This window comes from Alnus glutinosa, chromosome 2 (assembly GCF_958979055.1).
Source record: "Alnus glutinosa chromosome 2, dhAlnGlut1.1, whole genome shotgun sequence".
In the NCBI taxonomy this organism is placed as follows: domain Eukaryota; kingdom Viridiplantae; phylum Streptophyta; class Magnoliopsida; order Fagales; family Betulaceae; genus Alnus; species Alnus glutinosa.
The window spans coordinates 26,388,109-26,407,008 of NC_084887.1; the positions used below are offsets into that span (position 1 = coordinate 26,388,109).

General features: G+C 40.6%; 1 protein-coding gene across 1 annotated transcript in view; it reads left to right on the forward strand.

Moving 5' to 3' along the window:
- The first annotated feature begins 267 nt into the window (after positions 1 to 267).
- The window catches only part of LOC133862041 (SCY1-like protein 2 A), a 30,666-nt gene continuing 12,033 nt past the window's right edge, over positions 268 to 18,900 (forward strand). The window contains exons 1-4 of the mRNA XM_062297890.1: positions 268 to 1,011; positions 7,084 to 7,188; positions 8,081 to 8,191; positions 17,974 to 18,156. Coding sequence (XP_062153874.1) covers positions 520 to 1,011; positions 7,084 to 7,188; positions 8,081 to 8,191; positions 17,974 to 18,156 — 891 coding nt within the window. The 5' untranslated portion in view covers positions 268 to 519. The remainder of the gene's footprint in view (positions 1,012 to 7,083; positions 7,189 to 8,080; positions 8,192 to 17,973; positions 18,157 to 18,900) is intronic.

Genomic DNA, 18,900 nt, shown 5'->3' on the forward strand with positions numbered 1-18,900 from the left:
TATCACAGTAATCATTTGTTATTATTATTCAAATAAAAAAATTTACTGCAAAATAATTTTTTTTTACTTTATATTATGTCAGTAGCTTTTTATTATTAAAAAAAAAATTGACCTTGCTTTTTACCGTGGGCTTGGGCCCAAGCTTAGCAAGCCCGCCACTGTCCCCAACCCTGGTGGCTCCCACGTGTGACCGAGCCATCCCACCTACACAAATAAATCAAAAAGAAAAAAAATTGGAAATGAATCAAGCCTAGCCAACGGAAAACAGCAAATGAGAGAGATTAAAAAAAAAAAAAAAAACAATAAAGAAACCACGACGAACCCACACGCCGACCCAGTCGCGGAGAGAGAGGGAGAGAGGTGGAAACCCAGCCAGCACCCTGTGATCCAAGAAAAGGAGCTTCAATTCCCTCCACCTATCTCCTCCTCCTCCTTTGAAGTAATGTTATACTCATTTTCACACTTATAAATCGACAGATTTGTATTCCAATCATTGATTTCACCATATAGAAGATCAAAATGTCTCTGAACATGAAAACCCTCACCCAAGCGCTAGCGAAGACCGCTGCAGTGATCGAGAAGACCGTACAGACCACCGTGCAGGAGGTCACCGGACCCAAGCCCCTCCAGGACTACGACCTCATCGACCAGATCGGCTCGGCGGGTCCGGGCCTCGCCTGGAGGCTGTACTCAGCCAAGGCGCGTGACTCCACGCGGCCCCAACAGTACCCCACCGTCTGCGTCTGGGTCCTGGACAAGCGGGCGCACTCCGAGGTACGCGCGCGCATGGGCCTGTCGAAGGCGGCTGAGGACGCGTTCTTCGACCTGGTTCGGGCCGATGCCGGGAGGCTGGTGAGGCTGAGGCACCCTGGGGTGCTGCACGTGGTGCAGGCCCTGGACGAGAGCAAGAATGCCATGGCCATGGTGACGGAACCGCTGTTTGCGTCGGTGGCCAACGCGCTGGGGAATGTCGAGAACGTGCCCAAAGTGCCCAAGGAGCTGAAGGGGATGGTAGGTGCCAAAGCTCGCTCTAGTGGGCTAATTGGATTTTTCTTTTTTGTGGTTGAATTTTAGATTCAGTTTATAATTTGAGAGCTTCTGTGTGATTATCTGAATACTTTCTATGTGATTTAGTCAATGCCCGTTTCGAAAATGAATGCGTTCTATGTGATTTTGTTAATGCCTAGTTGAATTCGAGACTTATGTGCAGTTGAGTGAGTGTCCATATGAAGAATTTTAATGGTTTTGTGCAATTTAATTTTCTATAAGTAATCGAGATATCATTAAAAGTATAAGGTGTTCCATGTACACAAGAAGTATACAATACAATAGAAGCCACCTAACTACAAAACCATTAAAAGTCTTCAAATGTTGTGTGATTTAATGAATTCCTGTTTGCTGAATTTGAGTGAAGTGATACCTTGTTTAGTGAATGCCCACTTGAACAATATAGTGTTTCTGTGTGAATGCTCATGTGAAGAATCTTAATTTTTATGTGATTTACTGAATGCCCGCTTGAAAATTTGAATGGTGATTTGTGATTTTTAGTGTATGCCAATCTGATTTTGAATGTTTCTTTGTGATTTGAAAATGACAATTTAATACCGTGATGGCTATGGCATGCCCGGGTTTGTGCCAGAGTTTACTATACTGCTTATGTGATTTACCCTTTACATCTTGAAGGTAGGATTTCTGTTATTTAGAGAAATAATTAGTCTGGTAACTACTTGATAGCGATAACATAGGCATCAGAAAATTGGTTGTAACGCTTTCAATGGTAATGGACTCAAGGGATGAAAACTGATAATAATGGACTACTGTTTTGTTCCTATACAGTATAATTTGTCTTTGCTAAATAAAGTTTGGGCGTATTCCAGATTTATTATGCTTGTACCACTTTTTTTCCAACTTTTTTTTTTTGATAGGTAAGAGATCAAATTTAATAGAAAAGCGTAAGGCGCCACTTGGTATACTGGAAGTATACAAAGAAAACACAAACACCTAACTAGAAATAGAAAAGTGAGAGAGAAAGTCAGAAAAAGAAATAAATAAAGAATGGACATAAGTCGAAGTCCAACAATACAAAGAATGATAGAACAAAGAAAGAGTCTCTTCCAAGGTTCTTTTCAAGTCTTCAAAACTTCTATTGTTTCTTGCCCACCAAAGGCACCAGAAGATACAAATAGGTGCTATTTTCTAAACAACAGCACTCCTTGATCTGCCAGATGACCACCAACATGCAAGCAAGTCAATAACCCGTCTAGGCATAACCCAAGACACACCGAAATGGCTAAAGAGAGAATTCCAGACAACAAAAGCCACATCGCAGTGGAGAAGGAGATGATCCACAGTTTCCTCGGTCTTCTTACACATGCAGCAACGGTTGATCACAATGACATGCCGTTTCCTAAGGTTGTCCTGGGTGAGGATCTTACCAAGAGCTGCAGTCCACACAGAAAGCAGCCCTAGGAGGAGCTTGAGTACGCCAAATTTTCAGGGAAAGCGTCTGCCACCAGCGCTAGTTAAGGGGTAAAAGAAGGACTTGACTTTGAAAACTCTTTTTTTGGAGGGGACCCACCACAAACTGTCTTTGTTGTCTCTGTTTACTTTAACTGAATGTAGCAATTGGAAGAAAGAGACAAAGACATCCACCTCCCAATCGTGAGCCTCCTGATGAAGCTCACATTCCATTGGAATGAGTCACCCAACCGCTCCAGATTATCCGCAACAACGGCGTCCTTAAGGCGAGCAATGTTAAATAAAGCTGGAAAGGCTACTTTGAGGGCTGTGTCACCACACCACAAATCATGCCAAAAAATGATCTTGGAGCCATCCCCCATGACGAATCTAGTGTAATGAGAAAACGAAACCCAACCTTTCTTGATGTTTTTCCATACCCCCACCCCAAAGGATCCTGTCGGCTCGAGAGAGCACCAACCACCCCTTAGGCTGCCATATTTAGAATCCACCACGACTCTCCACCATGCATCTCGCTCGGACCCATAACGCCATAGCCATTTGCCTAGAAGAGCATGATTGAAAGTCTTCAAGTGTCTGAAGCCCAAACCTCCCTCAGAGATCGGAGAGCAAACCTTGTCCCATCTGACCAAGTGATATTTGTATTCTTCGCCTATCCCACCCGAAAGAAAGTCTTTTTGAGGCTTCTCAATACGGTTAGCCACATGAGTAGGAATGGGAAAAATAGACATGAAATACGTAGGGAGGTTGGAGAGTGTACTCTTGATGAGGGTAACCCTAGCACCCTTGGACAAATACAACTTTTGCCAACTGGCCAAACGGCGCTCCATCTTAACCACAATATCATCCCAGATGGACGTAGCCTTGTGGCGTGCCCCAATGGGCATGCCAAGATACTTAAGGGCAAAGAGGAAGTCCCGCAACCCAAGATAGAAGCCAACTCGGCAACATTGTCCACATTGCCAACAGGAACCAAGAGAGATTTATCCAAATTGACCTTTAAACCAGAGACAGCTTCAAAGCAAACTAGTAGTACACGCAGGAAACGAAGATGGTCAGGATTAGCCTCACAGAAGACCAATATGCTTTTTCCTAAGAAAATTATTTTTATCACACTAGGTATATAATTGCGCAATTTTCTTATATTATAGGATATACTTCTATACGGAGTTTTGCCTTAGTTATGAGCCTTTTGTCTTTTGTGGCCTTATGTAAAGCTTTGCTTTTCAAAGTAGGATATCCTGTATGTTGGCAGCATTTGAGTAGTCTGTTCCAACATTTAGGAGGGATGGCAGGTAGCGAATCATTAGACTATATATTGTGGGATTTTATAACCATTCTACTGGCTGTTCATATAATTTTTTTTCTAGAAAGTTAAAAGGACATGGTAACACATTCTGTTCATTGTGTAAACCTCAAGGCATAAGTTGTGAGTCATTTTGTTTTTAAATTTTTAAATTTAATTGGAGCGAGACAAGAAACATTATATAACAAGTAAAGTGAATATATTTCAACCAGTCAAAGACATTTTAGGACCAAGCTAGCATATTTTAATGAAGAAAAATAACTAACAATTAGCATAAATTATCTTTCAGTGATTATTGTTATGAGATACTAAAGAGGAATTTTTTATTTATTTATTTACTTATTTTTATAAGTAAATCTATCTCATTAGAAAGCATAGAGGGCGCAACCCAAGTATATAAGAGAGACCCAATTTGGGATAACAAGAAGGCCATAAGTCTAGAAATTCAGTAAAACTAGAAAAATGAGGACTATGGTACGCCGCCATCCAAGTGTAAAGAGATTTGGCCATAATTGCCTTTTAAATCTAACTTTGAACTCTTGCAATCTTCAAAGCTTTTTGCGTTCCGCTCTCTTCAAATGCACTGCATTAAGCACATAGAAGCCATCCTCTAAACTTCTAAAATGCTACGACTTCCAACTGACCTCTCCAGCTAGTCAACAACTCCATGACCCTTTTAGGCACGATCCACTCTACTCCAAAAAGACGGAAGATCAAAACCCACAATTCTCTCGCGACTTTACAATGGAGAAGAAGATGATTTATGACGTGCCACTTTCTCAGGTTATCCAAAGTTAAAATTTTTCCTAGCACTGCTGTCCACACAAAAAACAACACTCTCGAAGAAGCCTTATTTCTCCAAATGGTCTTCCAAGGAAATGGGGAGCTAGCGTGAGTGCAAAGTGCAAGGACTGGATCCCTTCCAAAATGCTAACGTGGGAAAATTCTTGATAAAAGATCATTTTTTTTTTGGGTGAGGATTTTTAAAGAATGGATGAGGAATATGGATGAAAAATACTGCTACACCAATTATTGAGAGAAACATGGTTACTCATTGGCAAAATTTGACAAAGAGAAGATTAGATATTTTTTATGTGAGGCTTGCATGACATGCACTGAGTTGTATCTAGGTGCAAAAATCATTTGCATTAGCTTCTTTTTCTGAATGGTTAACAATCATGGTTTCTTATATTTTTCAGAGCTATTTTAATTTTCACAGACAGTTTCTTATCTAGGTGATGTGGAGGGTTTGGCTAGTATTCTTTGGGTGTAGAGTGGCTTCTTTGCCGATGAAGTATTTGGGTCTTCCTTTGGAGCTCTTACAAGGCTTCTACCATTTGGAATGACATTATTGAAACAATGGAACATCAGTTGGTGAGTTGGAAGATGTTTTATTTATCTAAGGGAGGAATGATGACTTTGATAAAAAGCATTATCTCTAATTTGCAGACATATTATTTTTCTCTCTTCCATATTCTAGTAGGTGTGGCTAATAGAATTAAAAAATTTCAGAGGGACTTTATATGGAGTGAACTTGGCGATGAGTTTAAATTCCGTTTAGTGAAGTGGTCGAAAATTTGTACTCCAGTAAAATCAGGAGGATTGGGGGTAAAAAATTTGATTCAGTTTAACCGACCCCTTTTGGGAAGTGGTTGTGGGGGTATGTTACAGAGAGGGAGGCTTTGTGGAGATCGGTGGGGGATACTAAGTATAGTAGTTGGAGGGGAGGTTATTGTTCTAAGGAGGTTGCAGGGCCCTTTGGAGTGAGAGTGTGGAAATGTATAAAGGAGGGGGTGGAAAGTTTTTTCTAAATCTGTTAGGTTTGAGGTGGGAGATGGATTCAATGTGTGATTTTGGCATGATTTATGGTGTAGGGAACAAGCCTTGAAGATTGTTTATTTGGAATTATTTAGTATCGCGCGGGTGGTGATCATTTGCAGTTCCAAAATGGAAATAGTCATCGGAATATTTTATTTACAAGACCAGTGCATGATTGAGAGGTGGAAGTGGTCTCTTCTTTCATTGAATTGTTGTATTCTCAAAGAGTAAGGCAAGGAGGTGATTATAGAATTTGCTGAATACCTTCTAGAAGGATATTTTTTGAAGTTAAGTCATACTATCATGTGTTATCCATTCCTGTAAGTTCCCTTTTTCTGTGGAAAAGTATTTGGAAAGTTAAAGCTCATTCGAGAGTGGCGTTCTTTGTGTGGACAGCTTTAGGCAAAATCTTGACTTTGGATAACTTAAGAAAAAGGAACATTATTGTGGTGGATTGGTGCTATATGTGTAAGAAAAGTGGGGAATCTATTGATCACTTCTTTATTGTGAAATTGCAAGAGAATTATGGAGTTTGCCTTTCCATTTGTTTGATGTTACTTGGGTTTATGACTAGAAAGATGAGAGATTGGTGAGTTGGAGAGGACAAATGGGAAACCGTAATGCTTTGGAAGTGTGGTGGTTGGCTCCTTTGTATTTAAATGTGGTGTATTTGGAATGAGCGGAAAGTAAGGAGCTTTGAAGATCGAGAGACTGCGTTGTTAGAGCTGAAAAAGATGATGTTATAATCTCTTTACACATTGATAGCAGTGTTCAACAGGCTGCCTGTTTCTAATTTTTCTGGATTTTTTATTTTATTTTTTACTTTGTTTCTCTTTTTCTCTATATTAGAGGTTTATCTTGTATACTTCCTGTGCACTAGGGTTACTCTCCTCTGCTCTTTTAATGGGATTGAATTACTTATATAAAAAAAAAAAATGCACAGGTGATGGGCTTCTGTCCTGCTTAAGATGCTGGATCTTGGCATTTATTTGATATGCCCAACTATTTGACGTTTAAATTTCTTTATTTTTATTTTCTGGTGTTAATTTTTTTCTTGGTTTCCAATTGATTTCACCAATATAAATGCTATAAGTTGATAAATATGACTTCATTTCTTTCACTTGATACTTTATATGCACACTATAGTTGAACGGGACAACCAGTTGAAAGCTTTTAAAACATTTAAAACACAACATGGGTGTGTTCTATTGGACTGAGGAAAGAAGAATACAAGATGAGGATTCAACAAGATTTTGCCGAAGAAGGAAAATAACTAGATCTTTGGAAAGAGCGACTTTCCTGGATGTGCTCTGTTGGTTATTTGTTGTTTTGAATTTGGGTTGTGGCCTGTGATTTTTTCGGCTATTGTTGGTAAATGTGATTCTATAAAGAAGTGCCCATCTGTTACTCGCCATGTTCTATTCAGGCAATTGATCCATTCGCACCCTTAGTTTGCTGATGTAGTTTGTTTTTTTTGACAGGAAATGGGTTTGTTGGAGGTTAAGCATGGTTTGCTCCAGATGGCAGAATCCTTGGACTTTCTCCATAACAATGCACGTCTTATTCATCGGGCTATATCACCTGAGGTTACAACTTATTCTCTTCTTCTTCTTCTTCTATTTTTTTTAATCAGTTTTCAAGCTATGTGGAAGTGATGGTTTTTGTAAGTTGGAGTTCCATACTTAAGGCTTTCCTTTTTTTTGGCAAGTTGTTCTAAAGAAAAAACATACTGCTTAAGTAGGATTTATCTTTTTTGATAAGTAAAGATAACTCTGTCCAAAGGAGGAGGAAGCTCATATACACGGGGAGTGTATCAAAGCTACTCTTAAAGATTTTTTTTTTTGAAAAGCAATCGAAATATCATTAAAAGCACAAAGTGTAACTCAGGTAAACAGGAAGTATACAAGAGAAACACCTAGCTAGAAAGAGAAAAAGCTACTCTTAAAGAATTATAATATGCAATTTAAAATATCTAAGAATCGCAGAAAAGTCTTGGAATAGACACTGCCTAAAGCAGTCATCCAATCGTACAATGATCTTAGACTTAATTATATGCCAAGGAAGCTCATATGCTCAGGGAGTATATCAAAGCTGCCCCTAAAAATTTAAAATCTGAAATTCAAAAGATCTTAAAATTACAAAAAAGTCATAGAACATATGCTGCTGCCTAAAGCATTCATCATATGTATATGCTGATGAAGTTCAACAACTTCAAAAGTCCTACAAGGGAACAGATTCCAAAACCTTTTAATACTAAGTCGACCAAATTTTTACTTGCCAACATGTGGGCATCTAAATCAGTCTTCGACGTCACCTACAAGACACCAAATAGGGAAAACACAAACGATCAAATATCTCTTGTATGGAATCTTTTAATTATAATGCTTGTCAAAAACTTCTGTGTGTTGGTTGTTTTTGTATAAGTCCATGAGATATTGGATATGCATGTCCTTCAATGACGGAGTATATACTGTGCAGAATGTCCTTATTACTTCAAGTGGAGCTTGGAAGCTCGGTGGATTTGGTTTTGCAATATCGACAGATCAGACCTCAGGCGATATGGCCAGTGTTCAGGCTTTCCATTATGCTGTGAGTTAAACCTTTGATTGGATTAGGAAATAAATGATTCTTCAAATTGATTGTACCTCTCTCTCTCTCTCTCTCTTTTCATTCAATAAACTTAAGTTCCAGTTTTTCTAATGGATATTTTATATGCATGTGAGGTGGTATTTTCAATCTTCATTTCAGTGATATGATCATATCTGTTTTACATCGTTACATACAGTAATTCTCACTTGCTGATTATTGTTTGTGACATTGGACGAATATGGAAACACCTGGCTATATATGCTAAAGGTGGGCTTAGGGTTTGGAATTGTGACAGATATGTTTACTTGAATCTGTCCAAGGGCACGAACAGTGTCACACAGAGAGAGAGAGAGAGAGAGAGAGAGAGAGCACATAAGCTATTATTGCTTATTATCAATTTTGAAGTTATTTGAGTACATATATATATATAATTTATTTATTTATTTATATACTTATCAAAAAAAAAAAAAATTATTTAATTTAATTTAATTTAATTTAATTTATTTTTAATTTTTTAAATAATTAAGGTAGTGTTAAGGAAGCGTGTACTTAACACGCTATATCTTTGGATAGCCTCCCGTCTTTGCCACCTAGGTGTTTCTACTTTTGTAGACTTTCTAAATTTATTAGCTGTTCCTCCTTACTTATCAAAAAAAAATTTATTAGCTGTTCCTCCCGTTTAGGGGCATTCTTGTATACTTCCCGTGTATTAGGGTTGCGCCCCTCTGCGCTTTTTTATTGAATTTGAAATTACTTATCAAAAAAAAAAAACAAAAAAAATTATTTATTTATTTATATAAACTTTCAATCTTAACTTTTCCTTGTAGAACTGGACTCTTATTCTGACTAGTAAACAAGCTCCTAATTTGACTGGACCAAATTTCACACATAAAACCCATGAACTAAATAAGATTCACCTATTAATAAAATAAGGTACATTTAATCTTAGGATGGGATGATCCATAGTATCTTTCCTCTTTCCTGACCAGAGAAATTTGAGAGATGAGGCTGAGTTCGTCCCGGTGGTGGTCTGTAGAGTCTAAGGAGTTTGGATTGTCGGTAGTGGGTGGTTTTACAGGCATTAGGATTCATGAACGTCGGAAAGGGGTGTTGAGGTCCATTCTGATTGATAAAGATGAGGCTGCCTGGTTGATTAAGTCCTTTCATGATCTGGTTACGGTGCTTGATAGTAGAGTGTTTTGGAATCAATCCGTTTCAGGTTTTCCGCGGATTCTTGCGCAGCAGTGTGCAAATAGGCATGGGTACTTTCTGACCATAGAAGAATATGAGGGGAGAAGAAGGAAAGGGTCTGTTTTAGTGCCTAAAGGAAGACTTGGTGAGGGGTGGAAGCGTTTCGAGGAGGAGCTCCGTTTAGCCCTCAATAGCCTGCTTGCTGGCAGTTCTCCAGAGCACTTTAAAGGCAAGGCTGTGTTACAGTCTAATCGTCTCTTTGAGAGAAGAAGGAGCTTTGCTGACGTTCTGCGAGCTCCTTTGCCGAAAGAGAAGGCGTGTTTTTACCATGAGGAGGTGGATCCCCAGACCCGGACGTCGTCTCTGGCGATGGGTTCTAGTGATCAGGCGGCCCTTTCGGCAAAAATGGCTAAGGCGAAGCAGGCTGGGTTGAAGATGGAAGAGTTGGCGAAGGATTTTCCGGCAAAACCGGCGGGGCAGAAGGATGAGAAGATGGAGAAGGCCTTTCCGCCGAATCCGGAAGGGCTAAAGATTCAAAACGCAGGCTTGGCTGAGTCGTCGGATAGGGTGTCTGTGTCAGACCTTAGGGGTAGGGGAGAGGGCTCTAGCCCTTCTGTGTTGCCTTCTGCACCACGCAAGTCACACGTCGGTGATTGCCTCGAGCTGTGCAGCATCAGGAAGACGTTGGAGACGTTGCATGAGGAAATAAGGTTTTGTCTGGCTGGGCTGCGTCAGTTGGAAGTCGAGGTGATGGGTAGGTCCAATTCATTGGGCTCCAGTCCCTCTCGGCCCATTTCCCTGTTGCCTGATAGAACCTCTTCGAGTCCACCTAAGTCAGCCCATCCTTTGCAGTTTCCCATCAAGAGGCCCAAGTTTCTGTTTAAACATAAGGCTGGGTCGGTTCTGCGACCTATTCCTACTCGCCAGTTCTCGCTGGACGTGGGTGCATCTTCTTCTGCTGGGCCGTCGAAGCCGTTGGGTAGGTGTCCGGCCATCTCGAAGGCTTCGTGTAAACCAAGTCCTCCCAGTCGGGTGTATCAGCGTCGGAAGTCACGGAACCGGTCTTCCTCGACTGCTTGGAGAGCTAAGCCGGGACTAACTATACCGGAGACTGGATCGAGACAGAGCAGGGAGAAGGGGGAGGATTCTACGAGGATTGGGGAACAGAATTTCTCTCCGGCGTCCGACGAGTTGCTGCGTGGTGGGTTAGGAGTGCCGAAAGTTTTTCAGCCCGCTGATAGTCAGTTGGAGGAGCTAGCAGTTTCTGGTCTTGGGCTGGAATCTAACGGCTACTGTCAGTCTGGGCTGGGATCTACGTTAGCTGGAGAGGCCATCGTTCTAGGAGAGAAGGGTTCTGTTGCTGAAATGGGAATCAGTATGGAATTGTCGGCAGAGGATGGAGGGCTGATGTTGGCTTCCCAGGTAAATAGCTCGCTGGTGAATGCTGGACTGGGCTGGTCTGGGTTTGATATGGATGCTGGGGCTCAGAGGCAGGAAGAAGGTAGTCTTGAGCTAGTTTTTTTCTCCTCTTCAGAAGGTAAAGTGGGACTCGAACCAGAAGCTTGTTCAGGGGGATCTCTAGTGGGGAAGTGCCCCTGGGAAGGAATGGTGGCTGAGAAGGGTATTTACTATACTGAAGGACTCTTGATGCAAGATAAGGCTAGGAATGGTGGGGGGTTGTTAGAGAGTTATGAACCGATTGTTATTACTCCTTTGGCTGTGGAGGATGTAGACGGGCAGAGGGTGTCGCCTAGATGGGTGGTAGAAAGAATTAAGAGGTTTTATTCTACTATTGGGCTTTCTTGTGGTCGTTTTGAGGACAGATTGCTGGCTTTGTTTGAGGAGATTGAAGCGGATAGAGACCTCTCTTTGGCTGAACTGAAGACTAAGCCTTCGCCTGCTAAGGGGGTGAAAGGACAGAGGGAACTAAATAGGCTATCCTGGTCTATGAATTATGAGAAAAGAGGGGAGCAGTCGGACAAAGGAAGGCAAAAGGGTAGGGGGCCATCTCGCTTTTATGACGCCTAAAATTTTGACGTGGAATGTTAGAGGGATTAATGCAATCAAGAAAAGAATGGAGATTAGAGGGCTTCTAAGGGTTTGGAAGGCGGATATTGTTTGCTTGGTGGAGACAAAGATGGCAGTTATCTCAAGGGAGGTGGTTCGAAGTTTATGGGGCTGCCTTTATGTTGATTGGTGCTATCTAGGTGCTAATGGAGCGTCGGGTGGAATTTTGTTAATGTGGGATAGAAGGGTGGTGGAGAAAGTGGAAGAGTGTATTGGTAGATTTACTGTTGCATGTTCTTTGCGTAACATTGGAGATAATGTTGTTTGGGCTTTTGGGGGGGTTTATGGTCCGAATGATGACAGGGAGAGGAGGGATTTGTGGGATGAATTAGCGGGACTGATGAGTTGGTGGGAGATGCCTTGGTGTATTGGGGGAGATTTTAATGTGGTTCGTTTTCCTAGTGAGAGATCTAGTGGTGCTGGCTTTTCTGCAGCTATGGAAGAGTTCTCTGATTTTATTTTCTTGCATAATTTGGTGGACCTTCCCCTTGAGGATGGCCAGTTTACTTGGTCGAGTGGCCAGGAAGATCTAACTTGGTCGAGATTAGACAGGTTCTTAATTTCTCCGGAGTGGGAGGATCGTTTTCCTGAAGTTTCTCAGAGGAGGTTGACAAGAATTTTCTCCGATCATTTTCCTTTGTTATTGGATTGTGGCACAAATAGAGGAGGAAACAGGTATTTTAAGTTTGAAAATATGTGGCTGAAATACGAGGGTTTTGTTGAGCAGGTGAAAAAGTGGTGGATGTCTTACGAGTTTTCGGGTCTTCCTAGCTTCGTTTTGGCCAATAAACTGAAGGCCTTGAAGGCTGATTTGAAGAAATGGAATGAAGAAGTGTTTGGTGATTTAGGGAAAAAGAAGAAAGAATTACTGGAGGGCATTCGAGAGCTGGAGTTAATCGAAGAACAACGTGGCCTAGAGGAGGTTGATAAAGTCCGAAGGGTAGATATGGCGAGAGAGATGGAGAAGACCCTTCTTTTTGAGGAAACTAGCTGGAGACAAAAGTCTAGAGCTTTGTGGTTAAAGGAGGGGGATAAGAACACAAAATTCTTTCACAGAGTGGCCAACTCACATCGTAAATTCAACCAAGTGGACTCTATGAGTATTAATGGTATAACTTCCAGAAATCCTGCGGAGATTAAAGAGCACTTAGTTCATTTCTACAGTAATTTGTACTTGGAGAATTGCTCGTGGCGGCCTAGGGTGGAGGGCCTATCTTTTTTATCCATTGAGGCGGAGGAGAGCATTTGGTTAGAAAGAGCTTTTGAGGAGAAGGAGGTGTGGGAGGTTATCAGGGATATGAATGGTGACAAGGCGCCGGGTCCTGATGGTTTCACTGCGGCTTTCTTTCAGAAGTGCTGGGATTTTTTAAAAACTGACATTATGGATGTTTTTGCAGAATTTCATTCTCGAGGAAAGTTTGAAAAGAGCTTGAATGCTACGTTTGTCTCTTTGATCCCTAAGAAGACTGGTGCCATGGATGTCAGAGATTTTCGCCCTATTAGTTTGGTAGGGGGGGTTTACAAGATTATCTCAAAGGTCCTTGCCAACAGATTTAAGTCCGTTGTGGGCAAGATTATCTCCAACACTCAGAATGCGTTTATCGGAGGTCGACAAATTTTAGACTCTGTGCTTATTGCAAATGAATGTGTGGATAGTCATATTCGATCGGGGGAACCTGGACTCCTATGTAAGCTAGATTTGGAGAAGGCTTATGATCATGTGAATTGGGATTTCTTGCTATATTTGCTTCAAAGATGTGGTTTGGGGGAAAAATGGAGGGATTGGATACGTTTTTGTATTTCATCGGTGAGATTCTCCATTCTTGTTAATGGAACCCCTTCGGGTTTCTTTAATAGCTCTCGGGGATTGCGTCAAGGAGATCCTCTTTCTCCATTGTTGTTTGTGGTGGTTATGGAGGCGTTGAGTCGGATGTTGACTGCCGCATTGGACCAGGGTAATTTGACAGGGTTCTCAATGGGTTCCAGTGATTCAGAGGCACTAGTCGTGAACCACCTGCTGTTCGCTGATGATACTTTGATCTTTTGTGGAGCCCAAGAAGAACAAATTCGCCACCTGAGATGTATCTTCTTAGGATTCGAGGCAGCCTCTGGGTTGAGAATTAATCTAGGAAAATCAGAAATTGTCCCAATTGGTGGGGTAGAGGAGGTTGATAGGTTGGCCAATCTTCTTGGATGTAGGGTTGCCTCTATGCCTATGACTTACTTGGGTTTGCCGTTGGGTGCTTCTTACAAGTCCAATTCTATTTGGAATGGTGTTATTGAAAAAATGGAAAGGAGGTTGGCGGGTTGGAAGCGGATGTACTTGTCGAAGGGTGCCCGGTTGACTCTTATCAAAAGTTCGCTCTCCAACATTCCAACTTATTACCTTTCTTTGTTTCCTATGCCAGTGAGGGTGGCAAATCGTCTTGATAAAATCCAAAAGGATTTTCTTTGGGGAGGCATTGGTGATGAGAAAAAGTTCCATCTAGTGAGTTGGAAGAAGATCTGTACACCTTTATACGCAGGTGGGTTGGGAGTTCACAATCTCATCCAGTTCAATCGAGCGCTCTTGGGTAAATGGTTATGGAGATATGGTAGGGAGAGAGAGGCTTTATGGCGTTTGGTTATTGATGCCAAATTTCAGAGTATTAAGGGCGGGTGGTGCTCGAAAGAGGTCTTGGGTTCCTTTGGAGTGGGTGTATGGAAACATATTAGGAGGGGGTGGGAGGATTTCCGCAATTTTGTTCGTTTTGAAGTGGGGAGTGGAGCTAATATTAGTTTTTGGCATGACCGGTGGTGTGGGGATAGTTCCTTGAAGCAATGCTTTCCAGCTCTCTTTTGTATTGTAAGGAACAAAGACGCGACGGTGGCGGATAATTTGGTGGTCCGTAATGGTGTAGTTCAGTGGAATGTTCTTTTCACAAGACATATCCAGGATTGGGAGTTGGATATGGTTCTCTCTCTCTTCGACCGATTATATTCTACTTCGATTCGTCATGGTGAGGGTGACAGATTAGTGTGGAATCCCTCTAAAAAAGGTTTATTTGAGGTGAATTCCTTCTATGTAGAGCTCTGTAGGGAAGATGGCCCTTCTCGTCCTTCTTTTCCTTGGAAAAATATTTGGCGTGTTAAGGCTCCAACTAGGGTGGCTTTCTTCGTATGGTCAGCAGCTTTGGGCAAAATTTTGACTCATGATAACTTGCGTAAGAGGAATGTTATAGTAATGGAGTGGTGTTGTCTTTGCAAGAAAAGTGGGGAGTCTATTGATCACTTGTTGCTTCATTGTGAGGTAGCTCGAGCCCTGTGGAGCTACGTTCTTAATTTATTTGGGGTTGAGTGGGTTATGCCACATTCGGTGTTGGAGTTATTAATTAGTTGGGGAGCGGCTATTGGGAGTCGGCAAGCGAAAGAGGTTTGGCGGTTAGCTCCTCTTTGCTTGTTGTGGTGTATTTGGAGGGAGCGGAATGCTCGTCTGTTTGAAGATGTAGAGACTCCTATGGTGGAGCTAAGGAAGCGGTTGCTCAACACTTTATACTCTTGGATAGCGCCATATCGTAGTTTGAGTGTCTTTACTTTTGTAGACTTCTTAAATTTACTTTCTGTTCGACCCGCTTAAGGGCTCTCTTGTATACTTCCCGTGTATAAGGGTTGCGCCCCTTAGCGCTTTTCAATAAATTGCTATTACCTATCAAAAAAAAAAATAAAAATAAAATAAGGTTCAAGACCCACAACTGTTGTTCACAAGCAGCAATTACAGAATTCCGAGAATTCCTTTAACTAGAAATACCAAATATAAAAGAAAAATAATATCTATTGAACAATTAACTACCATCGGCACTTGTTTTTGGACCAAAAAGATTTTTGCTTGGTTTTGCCTTAATCTTAGGCTTCCAAAGAGGTTTCTTCTTCCCTATACAATGGCTGTGCCAATGCTCCCTCTCTGCAAAGAACTTGATTCCATCACAGTGCTTAATTTTTCCAAGGAGTTTGGAGCTGGATTGAGCTTGGACCAAGAATGCCATAACAGAGCTTAATTTTTTGAATAAGAACTCTTCTTCAGCTTCAATATTGGCCTGTCTCTAGCACAGGTGAAAGTATACTTCTTGTTGCCATCAACTAAAGAACAAGAGTTGGCATGCTTGGAAAGGGATATTTAGTGATTCAAGGAATCCCACATCAATGTACAACCCAAGAGTGTGACAAAGCTTAAGAGGCAGCAAATCACTCATAATGGTCTCTTTTAAGCTTGTCAATTTCAAATGAGTGAATAGGCATTATTTATCAACTATCAACTTTCTATTAGTGATCCATGCCCCATTATAAAGATCTAGATGTGACTACTTTCTATGCAACTTTTTCACTGTTACCTCGGATATTGCATTGGTATAATCCCAGTGTCAATTAACAAAGAACACTTTTTTTCTTACCTAAGAACATATTTTTTCCCCGTAATTAACTTGAGTTTGAATTTTTTTTCCACTATGGTAGATTTTTTTTGATAAGCAAATGGAGTTCATTAAATATCAAGGAGCACACCTAAGTACACATGAAGCCAGAAAAAGAAAAGAGAGAAAAAAGTCATGAAAGCTTTTTTTTTTTTTTTTTTTTTTTTTTTTTTTTTTGTTTTTTAATGAATAATTCACAAAAGGTTAATTCGTACATGAAAAGTATACAATATGGACTTAATCCTATAAGCTGCTACAATGTAAAAAGCAAATCAAATCAACCATATTTGTAGAGACAAAGTTAGGAACATTAACAAGAACCTAACCCAAGAGAGATCTCAAAAAAGAAGATTTTAGATAGAGTACATTGTCTCACTATCCTCGAATATATGACGATTCATTTATCTCCAAATGTTCCACATTAAGTGGGCAGGAATAACTTTCTAGATTGTCTCTTTGGGATGTCCCCTTCCTTGTACTATCTAGCAATGAAGAAGCTCTTGGATGTTGCTAGGTATAACCCACGAGATTCCAAAAGGATTAAGAATCAATTGCTAGAGAGCCGAAGTATACTCGCAGTAGATGAGAAGGTGATTAGTTTTCTCATTCTTTTTACCAGACAATACCAATTAGCTAAAGAGAAGCTCCTCTTTCTAAGGGTATCCGCTGTGAGAATTCTATCAAGTGATGCCGTCCACAAGAAGAAAGCAACGCGAGGAGGCGCTTTGACCATCCAAACACTTCTCCAAAGGAAAGAACTATCTCACCTGACTGTAACAGAGTATAATGGCTCTTCACTGTAAATCTCTGGCTGCTAGAGGGAGTCCACAACAAGTCGTCCACTTCCCCCAGATGCGTCTTCGAGGAATACAAGAGACTAAAGAAAGAGTCAAAAGATTCCAGTTCCCAATCATGCGCAACCCTAATGAAACTAGGATTCCAAATAATTAGAAACATAGGCCTACTTGTTTCGAGCAATGGAATAGAGTTTGGGAAAAGAATGCTTAAGTGGCTCTATTCCATACCATACATCATGCCATAAACTAATGTGAGAACCATCCTCAACCTTGTAGCATAGAATATTGGAAAATAGACTACCATAAGGCACTATCTATCTCGCAATGGAGTAAGAGGTGGTCAATGGTCTCTCCACTCTTCTTACACATGTAGCACCAATTTACTACAATGATTTTCTGCTTTCTTAAGTTGTCAACAATGAGATCTTACCTAAAGCAGTCAACCAAGCGAAGAAAGCCACTCTCAAAGGGGCCTTGTTCTGCCAAATCCACCTCCAAGGGAAGGGTTTGCTGTCATGGGGGATTTAGACATTGTACCTCAAACAACCCTTTCTTGGAGGGGTTTTAACAAAGCTTGTCTGCACCTTTCTCTTTCAAATTAATGGAGTAGAACTAATCGAAAAACGAGAAAAAGAATTCCAACTCTTAATTATGCGCCACTCTAACAAAATTAACATTCCACTAGGAGAGCCATTAGAGAACCTTTTTTTTTTTTTTTTTTAACAAGTAATTGAGATATCATAAAAAGAATGAGGCGCCCACAAGATGCAATTTGATTAGTTCTTATGAGGTATAGCATAAATGCTGTTAGCAAGTCCCTGGATTATGACAAATGGTATTAGAGCTGACTTAATAACGTCATGTAGCGCTGAGTCACTATAGTGCAATGTGGGCTGTGAAGAGGAGGTCAGAGATATGAGTGGGGGAGATTGTGAAATCTCAAATGATTGTGGATATGTATAAATTCCATATTGGTTGATGAAATGCAAAAGCATTGCATGGGTGTTAAGTCCTTATTGGTTGTGTATAAGGTGGAATTGGGTTTTCCAAATTATTTCATGGAGTTCTAATTGTAACTTAACTAGTTATTTTAAGATATAGTGAATATGTGACTAGTGCGTTTCTAGGTTATGACGTCTTATGCTTGTTTGGTGTGAGTGTTGATTTTTGTGAGGTTTATTTTAGGTTTAGCTCATTCATCTATTGTTGACATGCGTAAGAACACATTTCTAATCACAAGCGATTTGCACCTATAGTTTTTTGATATATGATGATTGCACAGGAATATGATGTTGAAGATTCTGTACTACCCCTTCAGCCATCACTGAATTACAGTGCTCCTGAACTGGTTCGGAGCAAAGCATCTTCTGCTGGACGTTCTTCTGATATTTTCAGTTTTGGTTGCCTTGCCTACCACTTGATAGCTCGCAAGCCTTTGTTCGATTGCCACAACAATGTGAAGATGGTATGTTTAATTTAAAGGTTTAGCTTCTTCTTGGATGTTGTTATTGCTCTATACCTTTAAAACTAGCTTTGTTTTTCTAAAAGAAAAGAGTTTATACTTTGTGCTTATTTGCCTTTTGAGGAGGATTTCTCTAACTTTTTACTGCTAGTTCGCCTTTATGTACATTTCTATATGAATGTAGGGACTCGGTTATTATAATTTTTGTGCTTATTTGCCTTTTGAGGAGGATTTCTCTAACTTTTGACTGCTAGTTCGCCTTTATGTGCATTTCTATATGAATGTAGGGACTCGGTTATTATAATTTCTTTACAATTTGTTTAGGCTCCCTTTCATTGTTGGTTACAAATAAAATGATTGATATGTGAATTTATCTGGTTTTACTCTTGTTTAAAGATCACCAGTCTTTTCTTATCCATTCACTTCGTTGATTACTATGCAAATATGGGCACTGTTTTCAGATCTGGACTAAAAGTCACAGTTCAACCAGTAACCTAGTGACCTTGCTCTTAGCTTAGCTAGTCTGGTTCATAAATCTGATAGTGAACTGCTAGCACACCCTAGAGAGGTTTATCATTTTTCTCTTATTTAAAGAGTCAACATCTCTTGGCTATAAACTTTTGGCTGTAGGCATGGGCTTAAATTTACAGAGGCATGGTTTTTTGACTTGTTTGGGGGGGGGGGGGGGGGGGGGGGGAGAGTTTTGAACTTTGTACTCTGGATGTAGCCTTATGGAAAAGCATTTAG